The sequence below is a fragment of the Clinocottus analis genome, unplaced genomic scaffold (genome assembly GCF_023055335.1).
Source record: "Clinocottus analis isolate CAN_PGR_092001 unplaced genomic scaffold, fCliAna1.0.p SCAF_12, whole genome shotgun sequence".
Classification (NCBI taxonomy): Eukaryota; Metazoa; Chordata; class Actinopteri; order Perciformes; family Cottidae; genus Clinocottus; species Clinocottus analis.
Window position 1 is genome coordinate 1060993 of NW_027175843.1, and position 27882 is coordinate 1088874.

The 27882-nt window shown below is 43.4% G+C and overlaps 2 protein-coding genes across 2 annotated transcripts; both read left to right on the top strand.

The window, feature by feature from the left end:
- Positions 1 to 674: 674 nt before the first annotated feature.
- Positions 675 to 3735, top strand: creg2 (cellular repressor of E1A-stimulated genes 2). Its single transcript, XM_068572555.1, has 4 exons — positions 675 to 1142; positions 1727 to 1896; positions 2449 to 2562; positions 2666 to 3735. Exons 1-4 carry the CDS (start codon positions 726 to 728, stop codon positions 2805 to 2807), a joined length of 843 nt encoding a protein of 280 aa, XP_068428656.1. The 5' UTR covers positions 675 to 725; the 3' UTR covers positions 2808 to 3735.
- A 483-nt stretch (positions 3736 to 4218) lies between these two features.
- On the top strand, positions 4219 to 26594 carry mgat4a (alpha-1,3-mannosyl-glycoprotein 4-beta-N-acetylglucosaminyltransferase A). Its single transcript, XM_068573118.1, has 16 exons — positions 4219 to 4951; positions 14807 to 14974; positions 15438 to 15578; positions 19989 to 20122; positions 20214 to 20260; positions 21216 to 21329; positions 21939 to 22014; positions 22551 to 22665; positions 23057 to 23187; positions 23274 to 23381; positions 23476 to 23550; positions 23744 to 23862; positions 25079 to 25157; positions 25467 to 25527; positions 25902 to 26014; positions 26133 to 26594. The coding sequence occupies exons 1-16, from the start codon at positions 4858 to 4860 to the stop codon at positions 26157 to 26159; spliced, it is 1602 nt and encodes a 533-aa protein (XP_068429219.1). The 5' UTR covers positions 4219 to 4857; the 3' UTR covers positions 26160 to 26594.
- Positions 26595 to 27882: the final 1288 nt, after the last annotated feature.

The window sequence follows — 27882 nt, forward strand, 5'->3', positions numbered from 1 at the left end:
GCTGTGCATCATCACGGTGAAAAGGGATCATTGCATTGAACACATGCCACCAATACTTAGTTGTCTGGTTGTAATAGTCATGCAAATATATATGAAGACATTTGCTCCAATGTGATATGCATGGCTTTAGCTTTGCTAAATATTCCATAGATTAGGATGGATAATATCAAAATCAAGCTGGAGTCCAGTTAAATTGTGAAACCCTGAATTTTAATGTTCATATTAGAGGAGTGCTGTTTCAACTATTTTTGTGAGGCTGTTGTTATTGTTAGCATTCTAATGTCTAAATATGGTGCAACAACAATAATACTTTCCTCTATGCAAAGTATATACAATGTATATAAAGTGTCTTGAGTATTGAATGACGAAATTAAGTAGAGGGTATATAAAGTGTCTAAAGTATATACAGGGAAATAGAAGAATAGGAATTACATTAACTAACAAAACGACAAAAGCGGTGCTAGAGTTACTACTAATCATTTAATTGAAGGAGGATCTTGTAATTTATTATAAAGTCTTATTGCAGGCTGTGAACAGGTGCGTTTGATAGATGTTGGATATCACTATATATCCGGATGTTTTTTTTCTATTGATTACACAATGACCTTTACCCGGCGTCGCCGGTAGGTGTCGCTGTAAAACCTCCTCGTGTTACGAAAGCGGACGCACGTGAGGTTGTAAACAAAACGAGCGGTCCAGGGCGGCCATTGTCGCAGCTCGGCGGGATGAGGGCCCGGTACTTTGCCCTGGCGGCGGTCGCCAGCGTCCTGTGCGTGTGTCAGAGCTACACCCTGAGGAGCTCGGTGTCCTGGGTCGTCTCTTCCAACGACGTGGTGGAGGACGCCGACATGTCGGAGGAGGTCGCCCCGGCGCTGCTGGTGGACAGCGCGGGGCTGTGGAAGCAGGCGTACCCGTCCTCCGCGGTGCTCGGAGACGGCGTGGAGAGCCCCGGGGAGCGGGAAAAGCCGGAGCACGAGACCGTGGCGCGGCTCTCCTCGCGCTTGTTCTCGTATCGGCTGGAGAAGGTGAAGAAGTCCGGCAGCGGAAGCCCTCCCCCGCACCAGGAGACCGCCAGGACCGCCAGGTACATCGCGCACTACAGTGACTGGGGACACCTGGCCACCATTTCCACTCAAGAGCAGGTGAGACGCACGCAGGTGGTCCTGATGGGTTCCTCCTCGATTAACGTGAACACGTCGATGCGTTTTTGTATTTAAACTACAACCATTGGCTCAGGAACACGCTTGAGCTATTCTTTCAAAGGCAGCTAAGCTAGGCTATAGCAACAATATTTGAGAAACACTGCATTGTTATGGATTTAAAGCCCTGCACACCTGCGCAGAGTTGTGCCAAGCCATGCACATACTTCGTACTTATGAGAATCATCAGGTTTAAACTTGTAGCACAACAAAATTAGCAAGAAAAGATAAATCAAAGATCTCTCTGAAAGGAACCATTCTGCATAATGAGCACTTTACCTTCATTTTGATGGTCACAATTTTACTTTGAATTTTGAATGGGGGACTTGTATTCGTAGCAGTACATTGCTCTTTTATTCTAACTCTAAGTGAAGGATCCAAGGATCTTCTTCCACCACGAGTTTGGTGAAATAAGTTAGTGTCATCTTTCATTACATCATTCATTTCATCAGTACATTATCTAAAATGTTACTGATTTGAACTATGCGTATTTTATTCATCACTATTCTGTTCCTTAATTCCCACAGATCAAAGGTCTCCCCTTTGGCAACATCTTCTCAGTCAGCGATGGGCCGCTGGACAACAGCACCGGAGTCATCTACTTCTATGTGACGCCGATGGACAACACCGTGTCCGACCTGAAGAGTAACCCCTCCGCGTCGCTCACCTTCTCAGAGGCCGAGGGAGAATTCTGCAGGTGAGCTTTCATTGCACCCCATGAACTCATGGCCAGATTCATTTGTTGAAGGGTCCCGAGGCAAAAAATTCACAACAGGGCCTCCATTAACCCAAAAGTCGGACTGCTGCTGAATACAGAAAGATATTTTTTCTTAATATATATCTTTATTAGCTGTTTTGACTTTACTACTTGAACAATAGAGATTGTTTTTTCTCCAATTCCTCTGTATGTTTGGAACAAATAGAGAAATTGACAATAAATCTGACTTTGACAATATTTGCCAGTTTTCCCTGACTAAATACCTGGTCCCAAAAATTGGTGTGTGGTAGTTTGTCTTAACTAAAATAGTTTGTTGAATATGCAACAAAGCACCAAACTTAAATAAAGATCTTAAAACTAACTAACTTAAAAGAGGTGCGCCGTTCAACGCGGATAATAAAACAGGACCCGCCCTGAAAGACTTTAATCATGTCAGTTAACTGCTTTCACGCTGCTCTTTTTCAAACCGTATCAATATAACTAGTACAAACTAGTGTGTGTGATCGGTAACATGGTCGTCTGTGTTTGAAGGCAAATGGTGTACGACCCGGAAGATCCAAGATGTGCTCGACTCACGCTGACGGGAAAGATGGTGGAGGTGGCCCCGGAGGAGCTCGGGTTTGCAAAGGAGTCCATGTTTTCCAGGTAACTTGGCTGATGGACGATGTAATAGTGTGTGTGTGTGTGTGTGTGTGACATGTTGCTGTCCTCAACCCTGGTGGTGCTAATATGCTACTTTTTTGTGTAGGCATCCTGTGATGGCAAAGTGGCCAGTGGGGCACAAGTGGTTCTTCATGAAGCTGGAGTTGATGCAGGTCTGGCTGCAGGACTGGATCGGCGGCGTATCAATCATTCCGCTGGAGGACTACTTTAAAGCAACGCCTTTCTGAGCACACCCCTCCCTCCTCATCATGTCGGCCTGTACAGATCAGTGCAGCTCTCGACCCCACAGACTCTAATAAGGGTCAAGAACTCCCAAAGCAGCCATTTGCCAAAAATACTGTTGCTATTTAAATTCTTTAAAAGTGAATATTCTTCACTGTCGCCCAATAACTCAGTTTATCAGTTATGTGTTTGGTATGTAAATGTATTTCATCGTTAACAAACTAGTTAAATGCAATGATCACAGTCATCACATCTGGCAAAATTCTACATCATTTAATATATTCTTTATGAACATTGATTACTAATTTATTGGTTCACCTTTAAAATATTTGTGCTGTTTGAGTAATAAATGAATGTCAGCACACACAATTATCATGGCTACTTTTTAAAGTAACAACAAATCCAAGCTCTGGTTTTTCATTTTGAGACTGAACATTTAATGACGGTTTGGAGTCCAAAGTTAAGCGTATTTTGTTTAAATCAAGTGCCTGGAAATAACTGGGACAACTATGCAACTCATAGTATATTTTTAATGGTTGTCCAAACGGTCTCTTTTTAAGGTCTGTTTAGTAGCTTTTAAGAGATTTTAATCAATGAATATACTTTGAATGAGATTGTTTTCTCCACTTTTGTTTTCAAGGTCACAAATAACCTCTGTTCCTTGATAAGCAATATGCTTATTACACAAGATTGCCTACTAATAGTGTTGTCTGATTCATAACTTGAAAATGTATTACACCTTTGTGCATAGTACAAGCCATAATTTAACATACAAGGGCCATTGATTTTGTTTTACTAACTTACTCAATGTGACATCAGTAGCCTGCATGGCAACACTAAGAACGTATATGTATACATATGTTGATTTACAGTCATCTCGCATGTGAAATAAAAAACGATGAAGATGTTTCTTGGTATTTAAAGATTCATTAAATGGTAGGGCCGTGCCGTTATTTTTCAATTAGTGATTGCCACTAATGGCTTTTGAACAAATTCTGCATCAACGCGAGCTGAGGGCCTGGCCACTAGATGACGTGCTTTCTTCAGGAAGAGTCGTCGGCTCCTGTTCACTTTCTTGTGAAGTATTTCAACCTGTAACCATTTTTAAACACTGCTTGTTCACAGCTCAATGCTTTTAAACACAGCGGGGATTCTTCTGCAATTATTAAACTGATGTGAAAGGGGGAGGAAGAGGTCTCACAGCAGACTACCTGCTTCACAAGATTAAAATGCCTTCATCAATACACCGGGTTTGAGCCTCTGATATGACACTACAATCCCCTTTCCCGTCGTCATAACGTTTCATGCACTGCTCTTTCACTCTCGCACCAGTTGTCAAATCTCGCGTGAGTACGCTGCTCATCGCGTTTAAATGTGCCGGATGTGAGTAAATGGCCCATTAAGGTACCCGTAAAAGTTACCTGAGAACGACAAAGTGATTTATGCATAGATACAACTATATATCCATTTTAACGGAGAAGAAGCCGGGATTGTTATGTACTCCTGGCGTGAGGCTCGGTAGTGAGCAACACACGCCGCTTTTGTTTTTTTAAAACTCATCTGTTGCCAGTTGAAGCCTTGAGGCGAAGTCGGCCGACGTGAAAACGAGGCGTTGCCTGTCGGCCGCCGTCAGAGCGCGCGCAGCCTATCCCGGAGGATCGACCGTTACACGCTGGAAATGCATTCTACTTGTAACTGAAGACTGGCTCGTTCGCGTTACAATGGCTCGCGTCGGCAGCTAGCTAGGTTGTGTCTTTAACCGACCATGTTGTCACGGAAGGCAGTTGACTCGTGACCGACCGCCCGTAGGAGGGTACAGGAGGAGCCAGTCTCAACGACGGGTGAAGACGGGAGGGTACATCCGAGCAACTCGCCTCTCCCCCCCCCCCTTTCCCCAAGCGCTCACTCCGGTTTTCGCCGTTTTGACGCCCCCCCCTCCTCCCCGTAACGCCAGTCTCAACAACCCGAAGGCAGCGCGAGAAAGGAGGGAGGGAGGCAGCGGCCGCTCCGGGGTCCCCGACACTCAGCCGAGGAGAGAGGCTCCGCTGAAATGAGATGAGGCTCAGAAATGGAACTGTGGCCACTGCGATTATCTTCTTCACGTCCTTCCTCAGCCTGTCCTGGTACACAGCGTGGCAGAATGGCAAAGGTACGTCGACCCACGTCTGTCATACACATTTAAAGGGTGTAATTGGCTTTTTTTGTGTTGTTGTTGGGAGAAGCGACAGCTCTGGGGCCTCGTTTACACACAAACTAGCACACGTCAAGCTGACGTGGGACCAGCAGCAAGTCGGTCCTCTAGGACGGCAGGTGTTGCCGTTCGCCTCGGACCTCAAAGCGGGTTCAATTCCAGCAAGTGCCCATCCTTAAATTGCCTTGATGCAACTTGCATTACACAATGTGTACGTGTTAATAGCTTCTCGGCCACGTGCATGCATTGTGTAAGTGTATATTCTCTCTGTTGTGTTCGTTTTTTCGCACTTTGACAGCGTGGCAGGTGATGCAGTCGGGCCCCATCTCTCCCAGCTCGTTGCTCATCTCCACACTCGTCTGTTTCCATGCCAGCTCAATCAGCTCGGGGGTAATCAAGTACGTCCCAGGCAGTTTAAAGCACCAGGGAGCGCAGTTTGCAACACACCATTCAAGTCCATTTCACATCCTGCAGAGACATTCATATTTGAATATTTATGCACCATGTGTTTACATATCCTGCCAAGCATCCGGGCTAAGGCTCTATTATACGAGTGTCCAGGTTTTAGTACTATACGAGGTCAAAGTGCTCACTTGCTGGGGTTAACCCAATTCACGGGAGAGGGTTATGGGCCTTAGTTATTTGCTATCAGCAGAGTGTAAATAATTGCAACCATTACACAAATTCCAAGCAAAGCCTTCGCGTTGTGATTACCGTGGAGCTTATCAGCTTGATGAAATATTTTCTTTTAAATGGGTCCTCGGCTTGATTTAAAGTGCATGTAAAGCAAAGGTCAAAGTAACGATGTCCTCTGTTCTGTGTGCTTCACCTGTTGATGTCCGGTGTCTGTTCCCAGAACAGGAATATTGAAAGCATTGGCTTGTAGTTTTACACGAGTACACTTTTTTTATGTACCCCACAGCTGTCTCTTAAAGTTAATGATACTGGCTTATGGTACAATGTACAACTTTTGAATCATTATTATATGCAGTTTGGATCAACTGCTCATAAAGAAGACATAATGTGCAAATGTCTTCAGTGGAAAAAGACCTGTAAGCAAATTAACACTAGAACTACTATTCAAAAGCAAATGTGTTCAATACAAAAGAGTTCAACACACCCACTGACGTTGACTCAAGTAAATAAAGAGAATTGAGAGATGTCCTATTCGTGGATCCATCTCTGTATAGATACTGAACATTAAATTGGCCCCCCTAAAAGAAAACCTCCTCATTTGCTGTCATACTGCCTATGTGGGTTCATTTAAAAAATAAGGCATTAAGTCATACACAACAACGTAATGGACAACACAATAGGAGCTTTCTTGCGATGACACCACTAGCTATTCGTAATGAGCAAACAACACTTGCCATATAGACAATATCTCCAAGCTATACGTCCAATCAACACTGTTTTTTATACTCCGTCAAAGTCAACATATTCATACACATCTCTGTGTATTGCAGCGTCTGTAACTGCAGCCACTATCTTTATGTCACGAGCGCTTCAAGCAATTGGAGAATGTGCCCCTTTTTAATTTGATTGTGTTTACCGTATGTGCAGCACTTCCTTTCCAAATGTGGCCTCTGAGGTCTTCCTCATTTGTTTTTGCAGTGCGTTCGGGGACATGGTATTGAAAACCTATTTGTTCAATCAAGGTTCATTTCAGTTTGGACGACAACATGAGTCAAATGTTTATGTTGTGGGGGGTGAGCAGTAATGAAGATCTCTCTTTTGGGCTTTTAGGGAAAGCTGGAGTATTGATTTCCTCCATAAACTCTGGGCAGCAGTTGTTGTGAAGCCCGCTGACACAAAAGGCACTCATTCTTTGCTGAAAAGTAGCTTGGGCGGCTTTCTCTTTATTTTTGTGACATTGATTAAATGTAACACTAAGTGCCCTAGCTAGACCATAAAGACTTCTTTCAAAGGTCACAAATTCAGCGCAATTTTTGCATGTTTGCAGAGAAGCATTTTTTTCTTTAATTAGTGTACAGGCTTTACTTGCATCGACATCACATGCTTTATTCATATTCTTTAAGTCGCATTGCACTGACTCCATGTCATTTTGTGTCTTAACATGAGAGGTTTGAAAAGAGCTTTTTATTCTTTTTCAACACACAAGGCTCTTTTATGTGCTATATCTTTTCTCCCCGTGGTTATAGATGGCTTCTCCTCTTGATGCTGCCCAGCGTGGGTGTTTCAGAGTGTTTCTGGCCTCGGGTATTGAGTCGTTCTGAAAATGAGAATTTTCAAAAAACGTGCTTCAGTTGTACACAGAAGACACACATTTGCGTTTAGGCCCTTGACCGCGTTGTGTGATTCAGCTGCTGTCGTCGACAAGACGCTTGTTGTGGGTGCTATTGTGGCGAAAAGAGATAATCTTGGGCAATGTTTTTATTTCAGATTATGATTTATTTATTTTTTGCCGATCCCCTTTGCTTCCGACAGCCCGTCTTGTTCCTGGTCACTTGACTGCTGTGAGAGCTGTGCCAGTCAGCTGTCCAAACACTTCACGTTGAATGGCTCTCCACAATGTGTACTTCTCTGTCAGAGTCCGCCTCATCCCCCAGTGAGAGACTGCTCTCTGGTATCCGCCTGGTTATGTCTTAAACAGACTCCAACAACATTGGTGTTCATACAGGATAGCTATGAATAATAACGCAGAGGGTTGGACTAAAAGTACAATAATTCCCTTTGTTATTATCTTAGTGTAGGACAAACACAATCAAGAAGGGCCACATGAGGATGAAGTCCACTGGTGACACAACAAACATGCCTTTACAGCCACCTTGTTTGTTGCCAACTTGATGTGAATAAAATAGTTTTCCTACCATCGCCACATTCCAGCAGCACAAGCTGCTTTTTGCACATTAGTTCACCTGTTTAAAGGTGTTTTCTTTCTCCTTACGGCCTTCTTTGTTACCTGCTTTCCTTATTCAGGAAGTCTCATTGACGCAAGATCTCTTCCACAAGAGAGACTTGTCAAAAAATTATATTTATACGGCCTCACAAGCTGAGTGAGTCACACAAAGCAGTCATCACATACGCACATAGACTAATTAAATCTGTCACAAATATTATTGAAATACCAGTGAGTAGAACTTTGAGATCACTGAGGAGCGAGTGTCTCTGACTCCAGTTTGTTCTTCAGTCCATTACAGTCGTGCGTTGTTATGAGAAACCTTTAAAGCACATCTGAACTGTGATCCGTTGTCACGGTTGTGCACATTAAACTTGACGATGTTAACTGTCTGGTGCAATGGAATAAAACAATGTGTGTCTGACGCCTTCCAGATGTAAGCGAGTATCATCTGACCTTTTCATATAACTGACAGCCGTGAGTGTGATGTCTTAAGTAATTCATTTAATGCCACTATGGTGATTAGTATGAGTGTATAAATCCATAAAGCAGTGTAAATAGTACAGTAAATGCTATTTGTTCTGTTTATTAGAGCAAAAGCAAGCTCATTTCCAATATTCTCCAATGCTGCTGATTTTTTTCAGGTTGGTTGTATTTCAAGATCACTCTGATCTCTAACTGTTATTTCAGACGTCTATAACGCGCTTCTGTTTCTGCAGATTTGCTGGTGGTTACAAGTTTCCAACACAAACCACTTCCTTCTTGTAAATGCGACTTCCTACTTCTCTTTGGCTGCCTTGTAGCCATGCGGTCCCCCTCTACATTTAAAGCCACAGTCTTTTGTCCATCATCACGTCATTCCAAACACAATAGGACAAAAATAGCAACAGTGATTGCAGTGGAGGGGGTGAGTGAATTATCAGATACAGGAAGGTGTTGGGTCAGATACATGGTTAATTAGTTTGAATAAAAGAGAACATGGCTTGCACTTTCTCATTTTGTAGTTCCTGGTTATGTATATGTGTGTTTGTGTCTGTGTGTGTACATTTAGTGTGTGTGCACTGTGAGGCAGTCTGCCAGACAACTCCTAAGTGGCCTGGAAGGAAGAAGAGAGTAGAAAGGCCAAATCTCAAACGAGAGAGGATGAGAAGAGCCCTGGGTGGGATGTATGTTGCAAAGAGAGGATGAAAGTGCTGACAAGGCAGTAAGGCCTGTGGAATAAGTAATTTTGTTTCTGTATTTTGTACCTTGCTTAGTCGCACACCCACCTGACTTCATCCCAGACAGCCTGTACTCTGTCCAAACAGGAACAGGCGTCTTCAGCTGTTAGCAAGTTAACAATCATCACTGTTTCCCTCCTCGTGCTTCAGCTTCACTTCCTGTATCCCACACCGCTATTCATTCATTCATTCATTCATTCACGCGCGCGTGCACGTTCCTTCTGTTTTTCTGGACAGAATTCCCAGACGACATTCAATTCCTCCTCAATGTCAGGGAGGAGAGATAGTGAATTGTTGGTTTTAACTGCTCTCTGTGGATTAATCTGTGGCATACGCTTGCTGTATACAAGAACCGGTTTGTACTCATTAGTCTGTGTGTATGTGTGCGGGGGGGGGGTCAAACAGACCTTCACGCAGACCTTCACGCTCTGTGGAAGCTCTGCTGACGGCCATGGGCTTTTCGTTTACCAAACACGAGGAGTTTGTGTTGAGAGCCAGATATATTTCACAGCATTTCATACAGTCTGGGCTTCACATGGACTGTACTCTAATAACTCACTGGTATGAGGAAATCAAGACATTCACACCACGTGAATAGAGTCGTGGCCTGCGACAAGACTGTTGAAATATTTTAGTTCTAGGTAAATTATGACAGAGAAATAGTGAGGTTTACAAATATCCTTCTATTTTTATAATTCATAAGTCAGCGATTGTCCTCGTTAACTTCAAAGGATCTACAATTAATTGGTAAACAACATCCCTGAAAGTGTTTTTTTTAGTTTTTTTTTTACAAAGACAGCCTGGCTGCCGGCGCCCTTACAGGTGCCAAGTGGAGCCAGAAAGTGGAAGTAAGCAGTGCGAGGACACGCTCTCAGCTCGTTGCTGTCAGACAGCATACTTTGCCACACAGAGACACAGCAGGAGCTTATTGTGACTGCAAAGGAAGAAGAGTGGGTGGAGGTCAGAACAACAATGAGCCCAATGTGAGGAAGTAACGTTCAAAATCTTGGTTGGAAAGTTGCCTAGAGGGCAATTGATTTTTGACCCAATAACCTCTTTAACTTCACTTTTAAAGGTAAAAGGGTTGCGGAGTGTTGCAAAAATACATGGAGCAGATTGAGAAAAAGGTGTGCTTTTGCTCTTTCTGCAAACTACACAGAAGCGTTCAGGGAATATCACTCGCCTACTCGGGGATCGACTTGCACTCCTCCTCAGGAAAATACCATCACAAATCTATACTGCTACTCTGTGTGTTGCTGTGCTTTTTTTTAAAACTCTGTGTGGAGTTAAATATTGCATCACTGACCCCTAGTGAGGCCGATAAACCAAAAACGTTTATCTTGTTTCAAGATAGTCAGATAGTGCGTGTTTTTACCCTTGGATAAGAGTACAGTATAATTATTCATATCACTGTGGTCAAAGGTAGATGTGCTTATGTCTGTTTGACCCCATGAGTCACGCTAGAATAATGGCGGGGCCTCTATAAACTATTACATCTGCTCGCCAACATGTTAGAACTATTCCTGTTTTTCATCCTATTAATCTCAAATTTGTGTTTTGCACCATCTGCCCTACTTAAGAGATAACAGCCTGGTTAAATGCTCTGTGTTGCACATAGCAGCTGCAGTGTAGAACCACATGGCCAGCAGGTGCTCCACTGTAGGGTGAGCACGCATGCATAATACATGTGGACATGTTTTGCATACATGCATCTTATTCTGGAGTTTGTCTGACAGGTATATCTTGAAGTCCATAAGAACAGGCTCAGTGATGTGGCAATTTTTTTTAGCAACAAAAACAAGTTAAGTTACTGTAAAATGTGTTACGGTTGCTGATGTTACACAGAGAAATCAGGGGGGAAAATTTTTTTTTTTTAAATCTTCTAGCACTGAGGTCAAGACACTTGAAAAATGTTATTTGGAAAAGTCTTTCCAGAAACAATGCATCAGTTACTAATGTAGTTTCAGTGCAAACAAAACATGCAAAATGACTGTGTGTTGTTCCTGGTTATTTGTTCACATCATATTTGTTGAGAGATAATTTGGACAGGTTGTGTATTTTTGAGTGGAACTTTACCAACAACATCTACAAATGATGTGCTGCAACTCACTCGTGCACAAGTCCCTCATCAGCACTCATGAAGCTGCCGTCAGCAGCGTCATCGTCAAGGGAGCGCCAAGTCAAGGACAAGATCCCTGTGAGGGCTTTGATGAGCAAATGGATGGACCGAAACAACTCCGAACACTATATAAAATATTTCTCAGAGTTTCCACACTAAGATCCTCTCTGTTCTCTCCTTTCAAGTTCAGAAGACGCCGGTAGATGAATCTGTTTAACCAAGTGCACGTACAGACTGTTTTGCACACACTCGTCTAACTTGTGATACTGAAACGCTAAACTGAGGTCATGCGTAAGCACTGTCCCATAACAGGTACAACAGGTATAAGTCCATTTAAACATTATTCACGAAGGTAAAGTTACACTTTTGAAAAAATAAATGTAACTCCTCTAATTTTTGCTCCAATGTCTTTATTACGCAACCTTGTCCGTTAATGAACAGTTACACGTGTTGTTCTTAACATCTATGCACTTCTTTCCTTCTTCAGATGCGTTTTATGTAAAAGAGATTTTCTAAAATCCTGTGAATAAAGCTTACGTTAGATTAAAAGCATCATTAAATGCAAGCTCCTTGTCAGATTGGCTGTCAAGTTGCAGTGCACTTGTGGGTAACACTTCCAGGAGTTTTGTTGTCAAATATGTCGATTGATTTCATAATGGATGCCATAATTGGTTGGATTCAACCCATGATGATCAGCTTATTTTTGTTTTGCATTTAGTTTTTCATCATTAATTTCACAATGTGATGTCATGACTGGGACATGGCTGCTCTGTATATAAGTGTTTCATCATTTGGCCCCATTTCAAAGGTTTTTTTCTTTGTGCGTGTCCTCGAGTCTTTCTTTTTAAAGGCTAGTTTTTTGAACCCCCATTATATATATCTGACTCCCAATTCCTTCCACGTATCTCATCAATAAATCAAATAGACAGAGCGAAGGAATCAAGGAAGACATGTCAAGGCAAAACATCCCAGCAGAGAAGGGGCGATCAGTCCAACCCCCAAAGTGCACGCCAGGATGGATGTGCAGATAGTGTGGAAAGTTTGACACATAGGATACTAAAAAAACAAAACATTGAAATGTGAAAACCTGCATTAAATTAAGAGGGGATGGGACGATGTTGGTAAGCTCAGCACATTCACTTAGCCCTTCCCCCACAACTCATGCTTCTACAGAGGAGAGGAGAATAATGAGATTGTGTAGATATACTCCAGACCTCAGGTAATTGTTTAATGCATTGTGTGTACCCATTCAGTTGCCCGGTGGCTGTATACCAGGAGAGTAGGTTCCTCATGCACCCTATTACTTAATACATACATTTGATGTTGATACCGTTTGATTTGGTTTGGGACTTACTGTAATTACTCGCTGATTAATGCCGTAGGAAGCCCCCTTTTTGGACAGCTAGAGCTCTAACCGAGAGAAGTAAGAAGTTTTGAGGTAAAGGTTTTCATAAAATCCCTTTCCAGACCATCGGTACCTCGTCATGAACCTACTTGTGGCAAGTCACAGACTCACTCTGACTCACTCATGCCGGTGTGGCATGTAACGCGTGTGTGCGGGCCGTGCCGCCACGTCGGCGGTGCCGTTTACAAAGCGGTTGCCTCGGCTTTGTGACGGCCTTCGCTGGCCGCTCAGCGGAGAAGCAGCTACGTGCGACACGCTTTACGACCTCTCATGACGTGTCTTCTCGCCATAACAACGAACAACAATCTCCATTTTCTCCTTGAACTGGTGAACGGTTGAATGTCCGCCCCACTGTGAGTCAGTTTCTGTGGGAGAGGAAGTTCCTTAAAAGAGATCGTGATAGTATGCAAAACGCCTCCAGTTCCACCAGCTACTACTGAAGAGGATGCATTGAATAGAAACCTTATCTGCTTCTTGCCTTTGTGCTTGTGGTGCTCTCCGTTGTTTCTGCAGAGTGGGATTACAGGTGTGGTTTCATCTCAACAGGCCTGCAGTCCCACAATCAAGAGACCTGTGGGAAGATGAAAGTCTGTTTTTAGTTTGAAAGCTGCCCTTTTCATGAGCTTTGGTCCAAGTGACAACATCTGTCTGTGTGTCTTAGAGATCAACTTTTAGGAGGAACAACACGGTCCTGTGTGATGGAAAGGGCCGGGACAATAGCTCAGTCAGAAAGAGAGAGAGTGATGGAAAGGGGAAGATAAAGAGAGTCTGGGTTTTGTTGTTGTGAGGGTTTTTTTCTGAAAGGGCACAATCAATCGAGCCTCGGAGGAAGATCAGAGAGCGGCCAAACCCACATCCCCTCCTACCTCACTCACTGATATCTGAGACGTTCTTACTTCCCCTCCATCCGGATGACGTTTGGAAGTCTTGTCCTGCTGATACTGTCGCTGAGGCTGTGTCTGTGTGTTAATGATGCATGCTTACCTGGCTTTAAATCATTTACTTAATTACTTAAACAACACCAAGGTTAGGCAGGTGAAAGACGTAAATAAAAGAAAACACAAACTTCTACTATACTTGTTGAACCTGTTGAGACGTTTCCTCCATTTTAATTAAACTCTGGTGACTTTAGTGTTCTGCTGTTTGCTTTACAAAGAGAAGATACAGAATAGCCTAAATAAAGTTCACAAAAATAGTGACGTTTATAAGGTCATTTGCGATGAACTGCAGGAGAAGGGATGTGTGCACAGTAGATCAATGCTGAGCCAAAGTGGGCATTGCTCCTTCGTAAACGCCTCTCAAAAAATACTTCTTTTATTTGGTTGTGTTTAATTTGTTCACTATGAAACCCGTCAGACTGAATGGAAAACACACCAGAAGTATCATTTCACTCTCTGTGCTGCGTCTATTTAATACATCTATGATCTCGGCCCAGCAACAGACCTCAGCTGTTTCCCTTTTTTGCAGAATATTAGAGCCTCTACTTTCTTCAAAACTGACCGCTGAACTTGTGTTTACTGATAAGAGCCCATACATGGCAGGTTTCTTCAGATGTTTACAGGAAACTGCCTGTAACCGCAAAAGTAATTTCCAGTAAAAAAAAAAAAAAAGGAATTGGTATTGCCAATAAGTAGCTGCTCCTTTGTGCTCTATCACTGTCAATGATGTCATCACATGGTATTGTAGGTTTGCAGTAATTCAGAAATCCTGGTCAGCAAATTGAAAAAGGAGCGGTCTTCCTTCCCTCAATGCACCTCCACTTCAAAGTAACCGGATCAGAAAAGGCCAGAAGAGGATGTGAAAGCTGAAAAAGGAAAGAATCTGGATGCAAATTCAAATGACCTCAAAGTTTTCGGTCATCATTATACCTCATTTGGTGGCAGAAGTGAGCGTTGTGGTTGATTTCTGGCTTCGTCTTCATCACCTTTTGAATAGTTTAACTTGAGACAATCCGGCTCAACCTAGAAGTGGTACCATAGTGAAATACAAGCTGCAGTTGATTGCTTGGATGAGGCAGTGTAATACATGAACGACAACGGATAGCTTTGCTGTATTGCACACTTCAGGGTGTCTGATTATTCTGATCTGTCGAGATGTTTTTCGCTGAACCCTGAAAGATCCTTTTATCATATTTTTTTTACATTTCTGGAGCCTTTTGTCGCGCCTGCTGATGATTCATCGTGCTTTTGTTTTGGGTTTGTTTCCTCAGAGAAGCTGATAGCGTACCAGCGGGAGTTCCATGCCTTGAAAGAGCGCCTCCGCGTGGCCGAGCACCGGACGCTGCAGCGCTCGTCCGAGCTCAACAACATCCTCGAGCAGTTCAGACGCGCCATAGCCGAGACCAACAGCAGCAAAGATGCTCTCATAAACTTCTCAGGTAACTGACAAACGCAGAGGAAGACTCCTTAACCAATGTTCCTCTTGTGTTGGCTTCTGTTGTTTTGCTTACTTTTAAAACTATGCGGCGCTCCTTTTTTTTTTTGCCAGCTTTTTGATTTCTTAACGTTGCAAAACAAAACCAAGGAAATGCTCAGAGAACTACTTTTTATAAGAGCTGACTCATTTCTAAAGAACATTACATCACGCATACATAAAGGGAAAATGAAATCTGAAATAGATCGTGTGAAGTGTTCTTTTAACGGCTTCAGTGGAATAGTACAAAGCACTAAGAGCCCACTGGGGAAAACCCAGTATGAACCAGTACACCATGCAGTACTGCTGGTACTACTGACGCCATCGCTCTTCTACAGAAGTACATGAAAGTTTAACTTCTGCCATCATTTAATGAAACTGAGAAGAGGATACACTAAACGTTTTTTTCTGTGCGCGTCTGCTTTTAGATGAGACACAGAAACTACTGAAGGAGCTCGCGAATAGGAAACCTCTCCAGGTGCCAAATATCTACCACCACCTGCCTCACCTGCTCAACAATGAGGGCAGCCTGCATCCTGCTGTGCAGGTTGGTCTCGGCCGCACAGGAGGTGAGACACACATACGCACGCACACACACATACGCACACACACATACGCACACACAGCAAATTCAGTACAACAGTAACTTCCCTGATAAATGACGCCTATTCTCCAGAATATGCAAGCTACACAAACACAGTGACACCTCAAGAGATCCTCAATACACCAGGGAGGGAGTCAAGTCTCAACAAGTTTTTAGTGACTTGCTCACAACAAGTATCCCCTCTGGATGGAGCTCTGCAACAGGATCATCCTGGAGGATATTGTGTCAGGTGTAATTTACTTTTACAAGTTATGTTTCCCTTCTCGGTTTCTTTTTGCTTTCACATGTCTGTCTCACTTTATATTTAGGACATCATGTACTGGAACTTTGTGTTCAAACGCTTCTCCTTTGTTCTGTGTTTTATTGCACCTGAGAGGTGTCCTGTAACTTTTTGAAAGAAATGCTGTAAAAAGAAAACACACTTTCTTAGAGGAAGTCACTCTTACAGCTCTATGAAGATGCAACACATCCTGTCCAAACTGAAGTCTGTCATTAGCCTCTTTTTAAAGGACAATTTTACTCTTCTTCTATTAATTCCTGTTTTCAGTGACACCATTTTCTTAATGTAAAAGCGTCGTCTATTCCTTTGACCTCTGCTATATTAAGTTTTCTCTAAGAGGATTACTCTGGCTTTGCCAGTGTATTCAAGGTGTAAGTTTAAGGGCTGAACAGCTCTTGTCGTTGGCCCGGAGCTTGTTTGATCGACGAGTGCAAGTGCAACATAAAAATCCTGTCTGTCTGGTTTTTTAACAGGTGGGCTGGTATTTGTTACCTTTCAGGCTCTGTTTGGCTTTCTCTCTCGAGAGTCTAGTGTGTTGCTGCCTCCTGGTATTTCATCACCAGTTGCTCGACTAAAAAAATATATCTGTTGTGTTCACTGGAATGCAACCAAGCTGGAGGTACTGCGACTGCGAGGTGACCTTGATATTCTTAGTTTACCTCTGTATCTTACCTTCTTAATCCCCGCTCCCACCCCCCCCCTTTGTCTCAATACTGGTCTAAGCATATCTGACATTGAGATATTCATAGCTGTGCAAATTAGGACACCCTCTCACTTTAGATTGAACAAGGATGATGTGAGAAACGGTTCTGAGACGGAGTGGTTGGAGTCGTCGGGCCTCACTGGAGCCCCTTTTAGACAGAAACCAAGAAAAGAGCATTATTGTAAATGCAGTCTTGCTTGTTCCAAACACACACACAGAGCCTTTAGCAAGACACCAGCTTGCCAACTTGTGCCCCTTTTTGCACACAGTTAGTACTGATGCAGCTGCCAAGCGGTGCCAACGTTTGGTTACACTGGCCAGCTATTTAACATCTCACAAGCTCCATGGAAGATCTATTTTTCTGCCCTGTTTGGAATTCCTTGTGCTGCATATCAATATTCCATTCAATCTGTTTTGTATAGCAAAATAAAACATTTGCCTCAGGGGGCTTTACAATCTGTACACGTACGACATCCTGAGTTAATGGTAACATTATGTTTAATTATGGCACCCATGAAAGTAAAAAATGTCCAACATATTTGTAATTGTATTCCATCCATATAGGCAACATGTACAGCAACATAAACAAAATCAGGACAGTGTAATTACATATGAGAGCCCTCATGAAAACATCCAAAGCTGAGTTCAAATCATTGACCCTATCAACTGTCCACTAATCTTGTTTATCAGCAATGAACTACACAAACCCTCAGAAGAACCAGCCAATCAGAGGTCTTTGTGGCACGTGGTGGTTCTCCCCCCGATCGCCCTGCTCTCCCTATACTAAACTATATTTCTCTCTGATACCTCTGCTTGTATCAGCGGAGGGCAGAGAAACCTTCTGTTGATTGCTCATTCAGTTTCAACAGCAGACGTTGCAGCATCAGTTCACTAATTGTCACAACCTAATCAACTAGATCCAATTTGAAACTAATTACAACTCTGTAGGTTTCTTTTACACATTCAGACCATCTTCTACCTCGTATATCCAACATCTTTTTAGACTAAATGAATCTGAGGCAAAGCTTTCATGCATCACTGATTTTCCTTGAATTAAAAAACAACAGCACCTCCTCACTGCAATGCTACTTTCACTAAAATAAATAGCATATGGCTCTATTTTCCAGCTGCATGTCAAACACATGGTGCATCTCCCCTGCTGGGTGACAAAGAGAGCTGATGCCCACACGTTGACGTCTCACCTGAGCTTGTGAGACAATGTGCGTGTGCCACCTGTGTCTACATGCAGCTCTCCTCCTCCAGGCTGTGAAACCTGCGTCGTTGATCATGTTCTGGGATATTGTGAACCAGTATTGCCGTTTCCTGCAAACGTTGGCTCTACACGTCGCTGGTCGGATGATTCAATCCATATAATGGAGAGCGTGATTTATGATGTCTCTCCTGCCAGACCCGTGTGCTAAAAAAACCTCTTAAGTAATAACATACTATAAATGTAGCATGTGAGAGACGTGAATACAAACATTTGATTATTTTTAGTCTGCGAAAAAGTATCTTTGCCAAAAGCAAAGATATGTTACTCTGTAGATACAAGCAACAAACAAACAAACAAGGTGGTCAAATGTGCATTAAAGACCAGATAAAAAGTAAAATTCCATTATGTTGTCGCTCAATGCATTATATTTAATTTATATCTACTATTTACATTCACAAACTAAAATGAATAACATGTGTTCTCTCGAAATGTAACCAATGTTAATAATAAAAAAAGTAATCTCTTTTTATTAACGTGCAGGTTACTCCTACAGAATAATATCTATTTAGCATAATAGGTTAATTATGTGATTTTTCAAAACTAGTGGTATGTTGCTCGGTAATCAGGAAAACATTCAGGCGCTACGTTTTAAGCAAATAATGGATATCACAAACGTTGCTCCTCTGCAAGCATCGCAGCTCTTTTCACCGATCTGACACAGAAGCGAACCGAAATGTAGATTGTTTAGATTTTTTTGTTCCCTCTGAAGAAGATTAAAAGGAATTTAAAGGCCGACTGAGTGAAGCCTTCAGGCTGCTCCAGGGGCACGGGGCGGGTAGGGGAGGGGCTGGAGCCGGTCCTGCTCGCGCTGCACTCGCACGCATTACCGCTCATTCACTGTCTGCCACCTTCCCTTATTCTGTCACTCTCTGTCTCTTTTCCTTCCTCCCACATACTCCTTTCATCCTCGACCTACTTTCTTGGTGGTGGTGGGAGTCGCTCGCTATACGACACGGAGCTTAGTGCGAGAAACACAAAGCAAAACTGGGACAGATTCTCCACGCTGCACAGATCACTCTGCACACCCTCCCTCTCTCTCTCTCTCTCTCTTTCCCTCTCTCTCTCTCTCCCCACCCCCCACTGTGCCGCTCACTCATTCTGCACCTCGAGTTTGTGCATCAGCTCCGTCAGCATGCTCCCCCTTGTTTTTAAACTTTGAAACACACACACAAAACTTCTCTTAACAAGCATTTGCTTCATGCAAAACATCATTTTCTGCACCTTCTGTTTTGAATCAGTTAAGGGCGAGAATACCAACACGGAGGAGGCCGAGGAAAGCTAACCATTAAAAGGAAAACACACAGGCTGCTGTTTCGACTCAGCTTGGAGGAAACACTGATTCATTGTCAGAATACGGTTCTGTCCGCTCTCTTCCCCCCGTCAGAAGGATCCTTGTATCCCATTGACTGAGTAACATTGACTGATTCTTCGGCTGCAGCAGTCTGTTGTGTCTCTCCACACAGAATAAGAGGCCGTCTATTTGTCCTCATCCACAGATGACAATAGCGCCTCTCTGTTCCTCTCTGCGTGTCTCGCTGTCGTCTCATCAGCTTCACATGAGATCTGTTGGTTTAGCTGACGCGAGGATCTCTAAACTGACTGACGAAAGAATTCATGATAATTTCGGTTGATTAATTGCTTGGCATCAAGTAATTTAACATCAGCTGTTTCAAGCTTCTCGCAGTGTAACACAATGTCATGACTTATCGTTGTTTTTATAGATAATAATTACGATTCTAGTGTTCAGAGCCTCTCTGAAACTGATCCTCTACTTCTTCTTCATTTACTTTGCTGGTAGCACGAGCTCATGAAGTACTTAAGCGTAACGTTGCAGATCTCTAGATCTGAAGTCCTGACATTATTTGCTTTGTGTGATGATTCAGTGGCTCTCTGTTTAGCTGGCATGGCCTCGGTTTGTAGTTTAAAGGCACTTCTTTAGCAGCGTGCACCAAGACGGTGCAGGTTCCATCCTTCCCCGCTGTCACGTGTCGGTCTCGGCATGAATTTCTGTTCTTGTTGATTCTGACTAAATGTAATTGGACATTATTAGCACAGATTATTTTTGATTCAACCGCCACCTCTGCAGCACTTCCTGTTCTCACCCGTGTCTTTTTCTCAGTGACCATGGTGATGGGGATCCCCACAGTGAAGAGGAAGGTGAAGTCCTACCTGGCGGAGACGCTGCGTTCGCTGATAGACAAGCTGTCGCCGGAGGAGAAGCTGGACTGCGTCATCATCGTCTACGTTGGGGAGGTGAGATCTTCATGTCTGCGCCACAAAGAAGTAACACATTCTGTGTGAAGGTCTGCGTGTCTCATGTGTTTTGCTTGTTTTGTGTCTGCAGACGGACGTGGACTACGTTCACAGCGTGGTTGCCGGCTTGGAGAAAGAGTGAGTACACATCTTTGCTTCCTGAAAGGTGAAAATGTATATCGGGCCTCAACAATGCGCACAAACCTGAGCTTAAGTTTTGCGTTCATCCTGTGCGGGACCTTTAGGAATAAGCTGTCCTGACACGACACTTACGCACAAACGATGGTCTCGTTGTCTTGGAGAAAGGGGAAAAAAAAAACACCTTTTAACTAAATGCATGGCAGGTTACAACTGCATTTGTTAAATACATATTTGATAGGCAACAATATTTAAAACAGTAAATTTACTATTGCTTTGGACAAATGTAAAAAAAATAATCTATTCGCCCTCTATAGTTATTGACACAATTAAAGCTGTCTCAGTTCTCACTCACCAAAATCCAAATCAGCGTTATTGGCCATGTGTGTTTACACATACATGGAATATAACTCTTCATACAAAGGAGCATGTGAGTGTCCGTATTTAAATGTGAGAGTTTTGTTTTTTATTGTCTATATGATAGCTATATGATGTGCATATGTAGCCATGTTAATTGGTCGCTTGTTAACAGGCATACAGGGCATATCAATTATTTCATTTTACCTGCAAACAAGTGTTCGTATCTCCCAGTAAAGCTAGATGTACCATTCTGAGGAAACACCTGGGAACAGCATGCTATTTCTGTCTTTCTGATCACAGACTCTTTTGTACATTTCAACAACTTCCCATCTTTCTCCATGATAATTGATCTCCTCATTCAGAGAAACGAGAGCGCTGCAAATGGCACTTTAGTATGATTCTGATTTACTAATGTATGCACAGTGGTAACAGCAACAATGTAATCTGGCTCAAATCTGATGGCGACATTGCATGCACGCTTCTTTGAAGAGAACATTTCTACCCACATATGAGTGATCGAGGCCCATTGTGACGAAGTGAGAAAAGTGTGTGTTTGTGTGGTTTTCACCATGTCGACGTCCTCGTCTTTCTTCAGGTTTTCTACAGAGCTGAGCTCAGGCTTGCTGGAGGTGATCTCCCCGCCGGCCGCCTATTACCCCGAACTCGCCAACCTCAAAGAGACTTTTGGAGACTCCAAAGAGAGAGTCAAGTAAGCCGCTCACGTAGACGAGACCTGTGTGTTATCCGTGTGATCGCGGCTCCGACAGCGATCGTAAGTCAGGATGGTAATCGTGGTGGAACCCAGCCCTGAGAGGAATGAAATGTGGAAGAGCTGGGAAGAAGTAGAAGGATGAGTCAGGGGGGGAAAGAGGGAGGGAGGGAGCGAGCGAGAGCTTTTAGGTAGGAAGCCGAGGTACTTAGTATTCCACAGGCGTTTCTCAAAGTCAGATCAAGGTCATCAGCAGCAGCTCCCTCTATCTCTCCCTCTCTGTAGTGCTCACTCTAATTATCCTCTGTACTTATCTTCTCTTTATAGTCGGACAACAACTGGCTTCATTAGAAATATGTTTATGGTGCATTTCTTTGCAGTAGATTCTCTGATAAAGTCATTTAGACCCAGAAGCTGATGCGTTTGTGTGTGTGTGTGTGCATATATATATATATATATATATATATATATATATATATATATATATATATATATATATATATATATATATATATATATATATATTTTTGCACACTTGAGGTTTACTTGTTGAATACAGGAAGCGACTTCATTCTTTATACTTTCATAATGACTTCTTCTCTCTTTTAGATGGCGAACAAAGCAGAATCTGGACTATTCCTTCCTCATGATGTACGCCGTGAGCAAAGGCGTTTATTATGTCCAGGTATGTCCGTAAATAGATGAATTAATAAAATAAATGTTTCCATAGCAACTTGTCAGAGTGCGTTTTAGGAAGGGCTGAGTTACTCGTGCGTGTCAGCGTGGAGGCCTGTTACCGGGCAAAACGCTGCTCTGCTCTGAGTGTGTCATACCAAATCCAAACAGGACGAGTACGAGAAGCCAGCGCGCGTTGATGCAGTCGTTGTTCTTCTTCAGACTGAGGCCAGTTTCACTGATTCTTAGCGTTGACTCATCATATTTGAATCCAGCCGTTCAAGGTTTTGTTTCACTGTGTTGTTAATCGGCCATCTTTCTGTCTCTCTGTGTCGTTTCCATTCTTTGCTCTCACCTGAAGGGAAGAGGTATTGTGTGTCTGACATCTACTGCTGCTCCAGTTTAGTGCAGCGGCATCACCGTGTTTCTTCGCTCAGTTCAGACGGTAGCGCCCGAGTGAACGTAGAGCAGTCTCCCTCCTGCTTCTCTCCCTCTCCGCCGACATTATTCCTCAAGTCTGAAAGTATTTTTCTCCTGTTCCCTCAGCTGGAGGATGACATTGTGGCCAAGCCCAACTACTTTGCCACCATGAAGAACTTTGCCCTGCAGCTCTCGTCGGAGGACTGGATGATCCTGGAGTTCTCTCAGCTGGGCTTCATTGGTACGAAAAATCTCCTTTTCAAGGGCGTCCTGGCCAAGACAGCAGTAACACATAGTTTCAACAGAGTTTCAGACAAACAGATAAAACGGTGACACAACATTTTTAGATCACAGATTGGGACTCCAGTCGCCAGTAAAGAAAAGATGGAAATGATATTGATCGGCATTGAAAATGGGTCATTGTAAAGTACAATGCTGGCAGGGAAAAGTAAATCCAATTCAAGCACATCACTACAATGTGTAAGTGAGTATTGGGTTTATTTTTAGTCCAAAAGAATAAAACAAAAACACAAGTTGAGTCATGTTTAATCCTCTCGTTGTTCATGAAGCTGAATGCTTCTGTGCTGAATCAATGAGTGTCTGCAAAACTCCTGATTGTCTTTTTCCTGCAGGGAAAATGTTCCAGGCTCCAGACTTAAACCTCATCGTCGAGTTCATTTTCATGTTCTACAAGGAGAAGCCCATCGATTGGCTGCTGGACCATATTCTCTGGGTCAAAGTCTGCAATCCTGAGAAAGATGCGGTATGCGCCGTGATTACTGTCTAGATATGAAGTGACATTGTGAGAGGAATGGGTGTCATCATTCCTTCCTCTTCCTTTTGTTACAGAAACACTGCGAGCGGCAGAAGTCCAGCCTCCGTGTGCGCTTCAGACCTTCCCTGTTTCAACACGTTGGACTCCACTCTTCTCTTGCTGGAAAGATCCAAAAACTCACAGTGAGTCTTAAGCCTTCAGTTATTTGTTTGCAACATTCGTAGAGGCGACTTCCTGTGTAGAAGTGTTGATTTTCCCCTGTGTGGGCGTCTGCAGGACAAAGACTTCCTGAAGCCGCTGCTCCATAAGATGCACGTCAACCCCCCGGCCGAGGTTTCTACTTCAGTGAAGGTACCGCACCAGGGTTCATGACAAATATCATCTCATATCTTTACTTTACAGTTTGTTATCCACACGTTAAATCTGCTGTCATTTAACACAAATCTCTCTGTTTTAATCACACGTGATCTCCACTGACACTATCTCTGTGTAATTATCATTATTATTATTGCTATGTACCAAACGTGTGTCTTGTGTTCTTCAGGTGTATCAGGGTCACACGCTAGAGAAGACGTACCTAGGAGAGGACTTCTTCTGGGCCATCACTCCTACCACAGGAGACTACATCCTCTTCAAATTTGACCGACCTGTTAGCATAGAGAAGTACGTATGAAGAGCTTCACCTGACTGAGATATGTTCTGATGGCTTCTTATCGTTAGCATGGGAGCTAATGCAACACCTGTGTCACTGGCTGTTGCTCTTTAGTGAGTCAGGTTTAGTGTGTGTGTCCATCTATCTCTCTCTCTCTCTATATATATATATCTCTCTCTCTCTCTCTCTCTCTCTCTCTCTCTCTCTCTCTCTCTCTCTCTCTCTCTCTCTCTCTCTCTCTCTCTCTCTCTCTCTCTCTCTCTCTCTCTCTCTCTCTCTCTCTCTCTCTCTCTCTCTCTCTCTCTCTCTCTCTCTCTCTCTCTTCATGCATCAGGCTGGTCTAATGAGAGTGCTCTATAATAAGCAGCGTTGTCGGCCTCCTCCTCCTCTCTGTGGAGCCGAGGTGGAGTGGGAGAAAGACGGTGAATAATAAAGAGAGCTGAACGCCAAAGTGCCGGCCTGGATGAGAGCGGGCCTGAGAGGAACGTTAATATTTGGTCACGGGGATGTTCATTTCATAGCGATGCATGTATCCATCGCGCTCGTAAAGATAAAGCTCGCCCAGAAAGACAAGTGTGAGACTGTCAATCATTCAGCGAGTAAGTGGCAGCGAGCGCGGAAGTGCTCGTCGACTGTTCCACTGTCCGACTCTGGAGGGGTTTGCCTGCGTTTGAACGGCAGCAGTTACACTGGTTCACAGTGTTTTGCCATGTCGATGAGACGACGTCTCACCAGCAGTTGGTTCAGGAGATACAAAATACTTCATGATCCGTGTTTGTCTTTGTCTCTGAGCTGGCGTTCTTCCCCTGTCGCCTACTCTCCGGCTGCTAAACATTCAACACAAGTAAAAACAGCACCAGCGATCTGAAAGTAAAGGATTCACGGTTGTTTATTTCTTCTTTGAATCTTTGCCAACCTTGACCCCGCATCTAGGGTGAAGCTCATATTCCACGCGCCATGCTCTGTGAAATCAAGTCATCCTCTTGGAAATATACTGAGATTCCTCAGCAGGCGGAACTAGAGGATGGACTGGAGTTCATGTCCAAAGCCTGAAGCAATTACTTGAATATGATATCTGAGAAGCATGGGCTTCGACAATATATCCCACTGACTGTTAACCCCTGATGACAAACGGGGGCGTTTGCACATTTTTGCAAACAAAAAAAAGTGCAAAAACACTTATCTGTGGACGTAAATATTAAAATAAATGCTTGATTTGACCGGCAGGTTCCTGTTTCGCAGTGGTAATCAAGAGCACCCGGGGGACAAGATCGAGAACACCACAGTGGAAATACTGCCTGTTTCGGTAGGGAAACACACTCTCACACACACACACACACACACTCTCACACACACACACAGAGACTGTCACCCTTCTGTGGTGCGCTGTGCAAATGTTTTTGATTAAATTACATTGAGTGGTTGCTCTTAGGGACGTAGCGTATTGATTATTGACAGAATCGTTGGCGGCACCAGAGGCGATGCATTCTGACACTGATTCATACTCCCTGGCTAAACACAGACGCATCGCATCTACTCCAACGACAAATCATTAACAATTCAGTTACCTCATGTTTTATTCTACTGGCCGTCCTTCACTTTGTTCATATGTTAGGAACCTGGACCGCAGACCAAAGAGAAGTACAAGCGAACTGAAGACCGCTTCTACAGGATCGGTAAGCGGATTTGACTCTTCCGGCCGTGTGTGTGTGTGTGTGTGTTTGCATACAAACATACTGAAGTTTATACAATACACTGAAGGTGAAGGGGCCAACCTACTGTGATAGACAGTGTACAACGAGTGTGACATACATTGCCTTTTTCTTTTACAAATGTTATCTGGAGTTTCTGGCTCTTCCTGCAGATTTTTTCTTTTTTTTTGGCTTGTTACTTTAATAAAAAAAACGTGATGTTTGAATAAAGTTCATAATCTCTCAGTGAGTCACTTCATGTTATGTACCCAAGTTGATGAATGGTTGTGTTGTACTCTATACATATATGTATATGATTCATAATACTCTGCTTTGTGTTGGTGTTTGCTTAAACACAGGTCAGTTTCAGAAGGGCGTGGCCGAAGGTGCGGTAGATCCAGCGTTCAACCCCATCATCGCGCTTCGGCTTTCAGTTCTCAAAGACTCGGCCGTGTGGGCCATCCTCAGTGAAGTAAGCCAGTTGTTCTCCTCCTGTCCAATGAAATGATTAAAAACAACATGTTCTCTTCATGCATACTGCCTCCTTGTTTCTATCCAGTAACACGTGGCGCTCTTCTTTCCTCTGGCAGATACATATAAAACGGATAGCTGGCTGACTGATCTGGAACGGGCACATGAATCATGGCCCCTGGGGGACCAAAACCTCCTCGATTGCCTCTGGCAACCAGCAGCGAAGCCATGAGAGCCCACGAGGGATACTCGTCTGAGCTCGTCTAAGGAAGGCCGCCTCTCTGTACCCGCTGTTCCTCGTGTACTTTGTTTTGCTTCTCATCGATCGATTTCTCAATTATTTTGTTCTTCTTCTGCATCCCCCTACCCCCTCACTTTTGTGCTCTTAATCATTTGTGATAATGTGAATACTACTGTCCTAAAAAACGGCCGCGGGGTGCGTGAAGACATCTGTTCCCGGCTCTCAAAGTGACTGTGTTGTTCAGCAGCTTTGAACACAGATCAGAAAAAAACACTCTGATGAATGAGGACAAATCATCACATCTGGAGGGAGAGAGAGAGAGAGGGAGAGAGAGAGAGAAAGAGAGAGGGGGGGGGGGGGGCAGAAGGGGAGGGGGCGGGGACAAGTCACCTGGCCACTGGTGTAGATGCTGCCAAATCCTTCTCCTGTTACTCAATGCTGCCACCTTCGGGCAAGCTGGGGCATTTGCACTTTCCCTAGCGCCTCAGCAAAAAGCCCCACGACGATCGAGTCCGTCGTGATCACTCGTGGCCAGTTGCTCTCTGTCCTCGAGAGAGACGACGGAGCTCCAGACCGACACCAGTCCTCACAGCAACGTCCCCCTCACTCCCAGAGTATCGTCAGCAGCCACACTCAAATACTCCACTTGCTCGTCCTGAAAATCGTACTCGGGATGAGCTCGCTGTTCCAAAAAACACCTGCCTGTCGTCGGTCAGTTACAGCTTTGACCACGCAGCCCAGATCCCATGGTCACGTCCCCCAAATCCATCAAGACGAGTACCATGACACTATCTCTCTCAGCTCCCGTCTGACAGCGTTTGACCTTTAGTCCATTTATAGAAAACCAATCAGACATTGCCTTGGCGTCATTTCCCTGAAGGAATATATTGTTATATTGATATATTATTACAGCTTTGACGATCTATGAAGGTGACTTAATTTATTTGAAATAAATCTTTAATTTGTACAAGAGGTAGAAAATATATTTTTATTCTATTAAGAGATGTTTATGGTAGTTCAGAGTCTGTTTTATTTGTGTACTGTTTTATTATAATTTTTTCTAAATCGGTATTGTACATTTTTCTTTTTCGTTATTACGGCTACTTGCGACGTTGCTTTTGTCCGCTGGTGCAAGTAGCGCGGTTCACTCTGTGCACGTTTCTTTTCACTTGAAGGGTAACGTTGCAGCTGAAAACGATTCGTCTTAACTTGGTAAAGTCTGAATGGTAGAGAGGAGTTGTGAATCTGATTCTGTTGAAGTTGTGGGTCAAAATTGGAAGAAAATGTGCCTTATATCCAGGTCCCTTGAAATTGTCTCAGCAACATTATTCCAATCTCTCACTCTTGCCTACACTTTGATTGCTGGATATACTAATATTTTTTAAATAACACACACTGTCCAATTAGTAATTGGGTGTTAATAACAATATTTCTGTGTTACGCCAAGTGAAAGTGATGAAAAGAGAAGGGGGTTTTGTACCAGATTATCATCTGAAACAGCATGATTTGCACTGCTTGTTCACTGTTTTTGTTATCACCACACGCTTCACCATTGTACTTAAATTTTCTATCCCATGGAAGATGCTCCGTTCACCGACTCCTCAATCGACGGAACAATCTGTTGTCTC

Bases quoted from the DNA above. Each gene is read 5' to 3' on its own strand.
- creg2 (XM_068572555.1), top strand. From the start codon at position 726: ATGAGGGCCCGGTACTTTGCCCTGGCGGCGGTCGCCAGCGTCCTGTGC. The intron at 1,143-1,726 runs GTGAGACGCACG...TAATTCCCACAG, and splicing joins CCATTTCCACTCAAGAGCAG to ATCAAAGGTCTCCCCTTTGG. The intron at 1,897-2,448 runs GTGAGCTTTCAT...CTGTGTTTGAAG, and splicing joins GCCGAGGGAGAATTCTGCAG to GCAAATGGTGTACGACCCGG.
- mgat4a (XM_068573118.1), top strand. From the start codon at position 4,858: ATGAGGCTCAGAAATGGAACTGTGGCCACTGCGATTATCTTCTTCACG. The intron at 22,015-22,550 runs GTATGTCCGTAA...CTGTTCCCTCAG, and splicing joins AAGGCGTTTATTATGTCCAG to CTGGAGGATGACATTGTGGC. The intron at 23,188-23,273 runs GTATGCGCCGTG...CTTTTGTTACAG, and splicing joins GCAATCCTGAGAAAGATGCG to AAACACTGCGAGCGGCAGAA.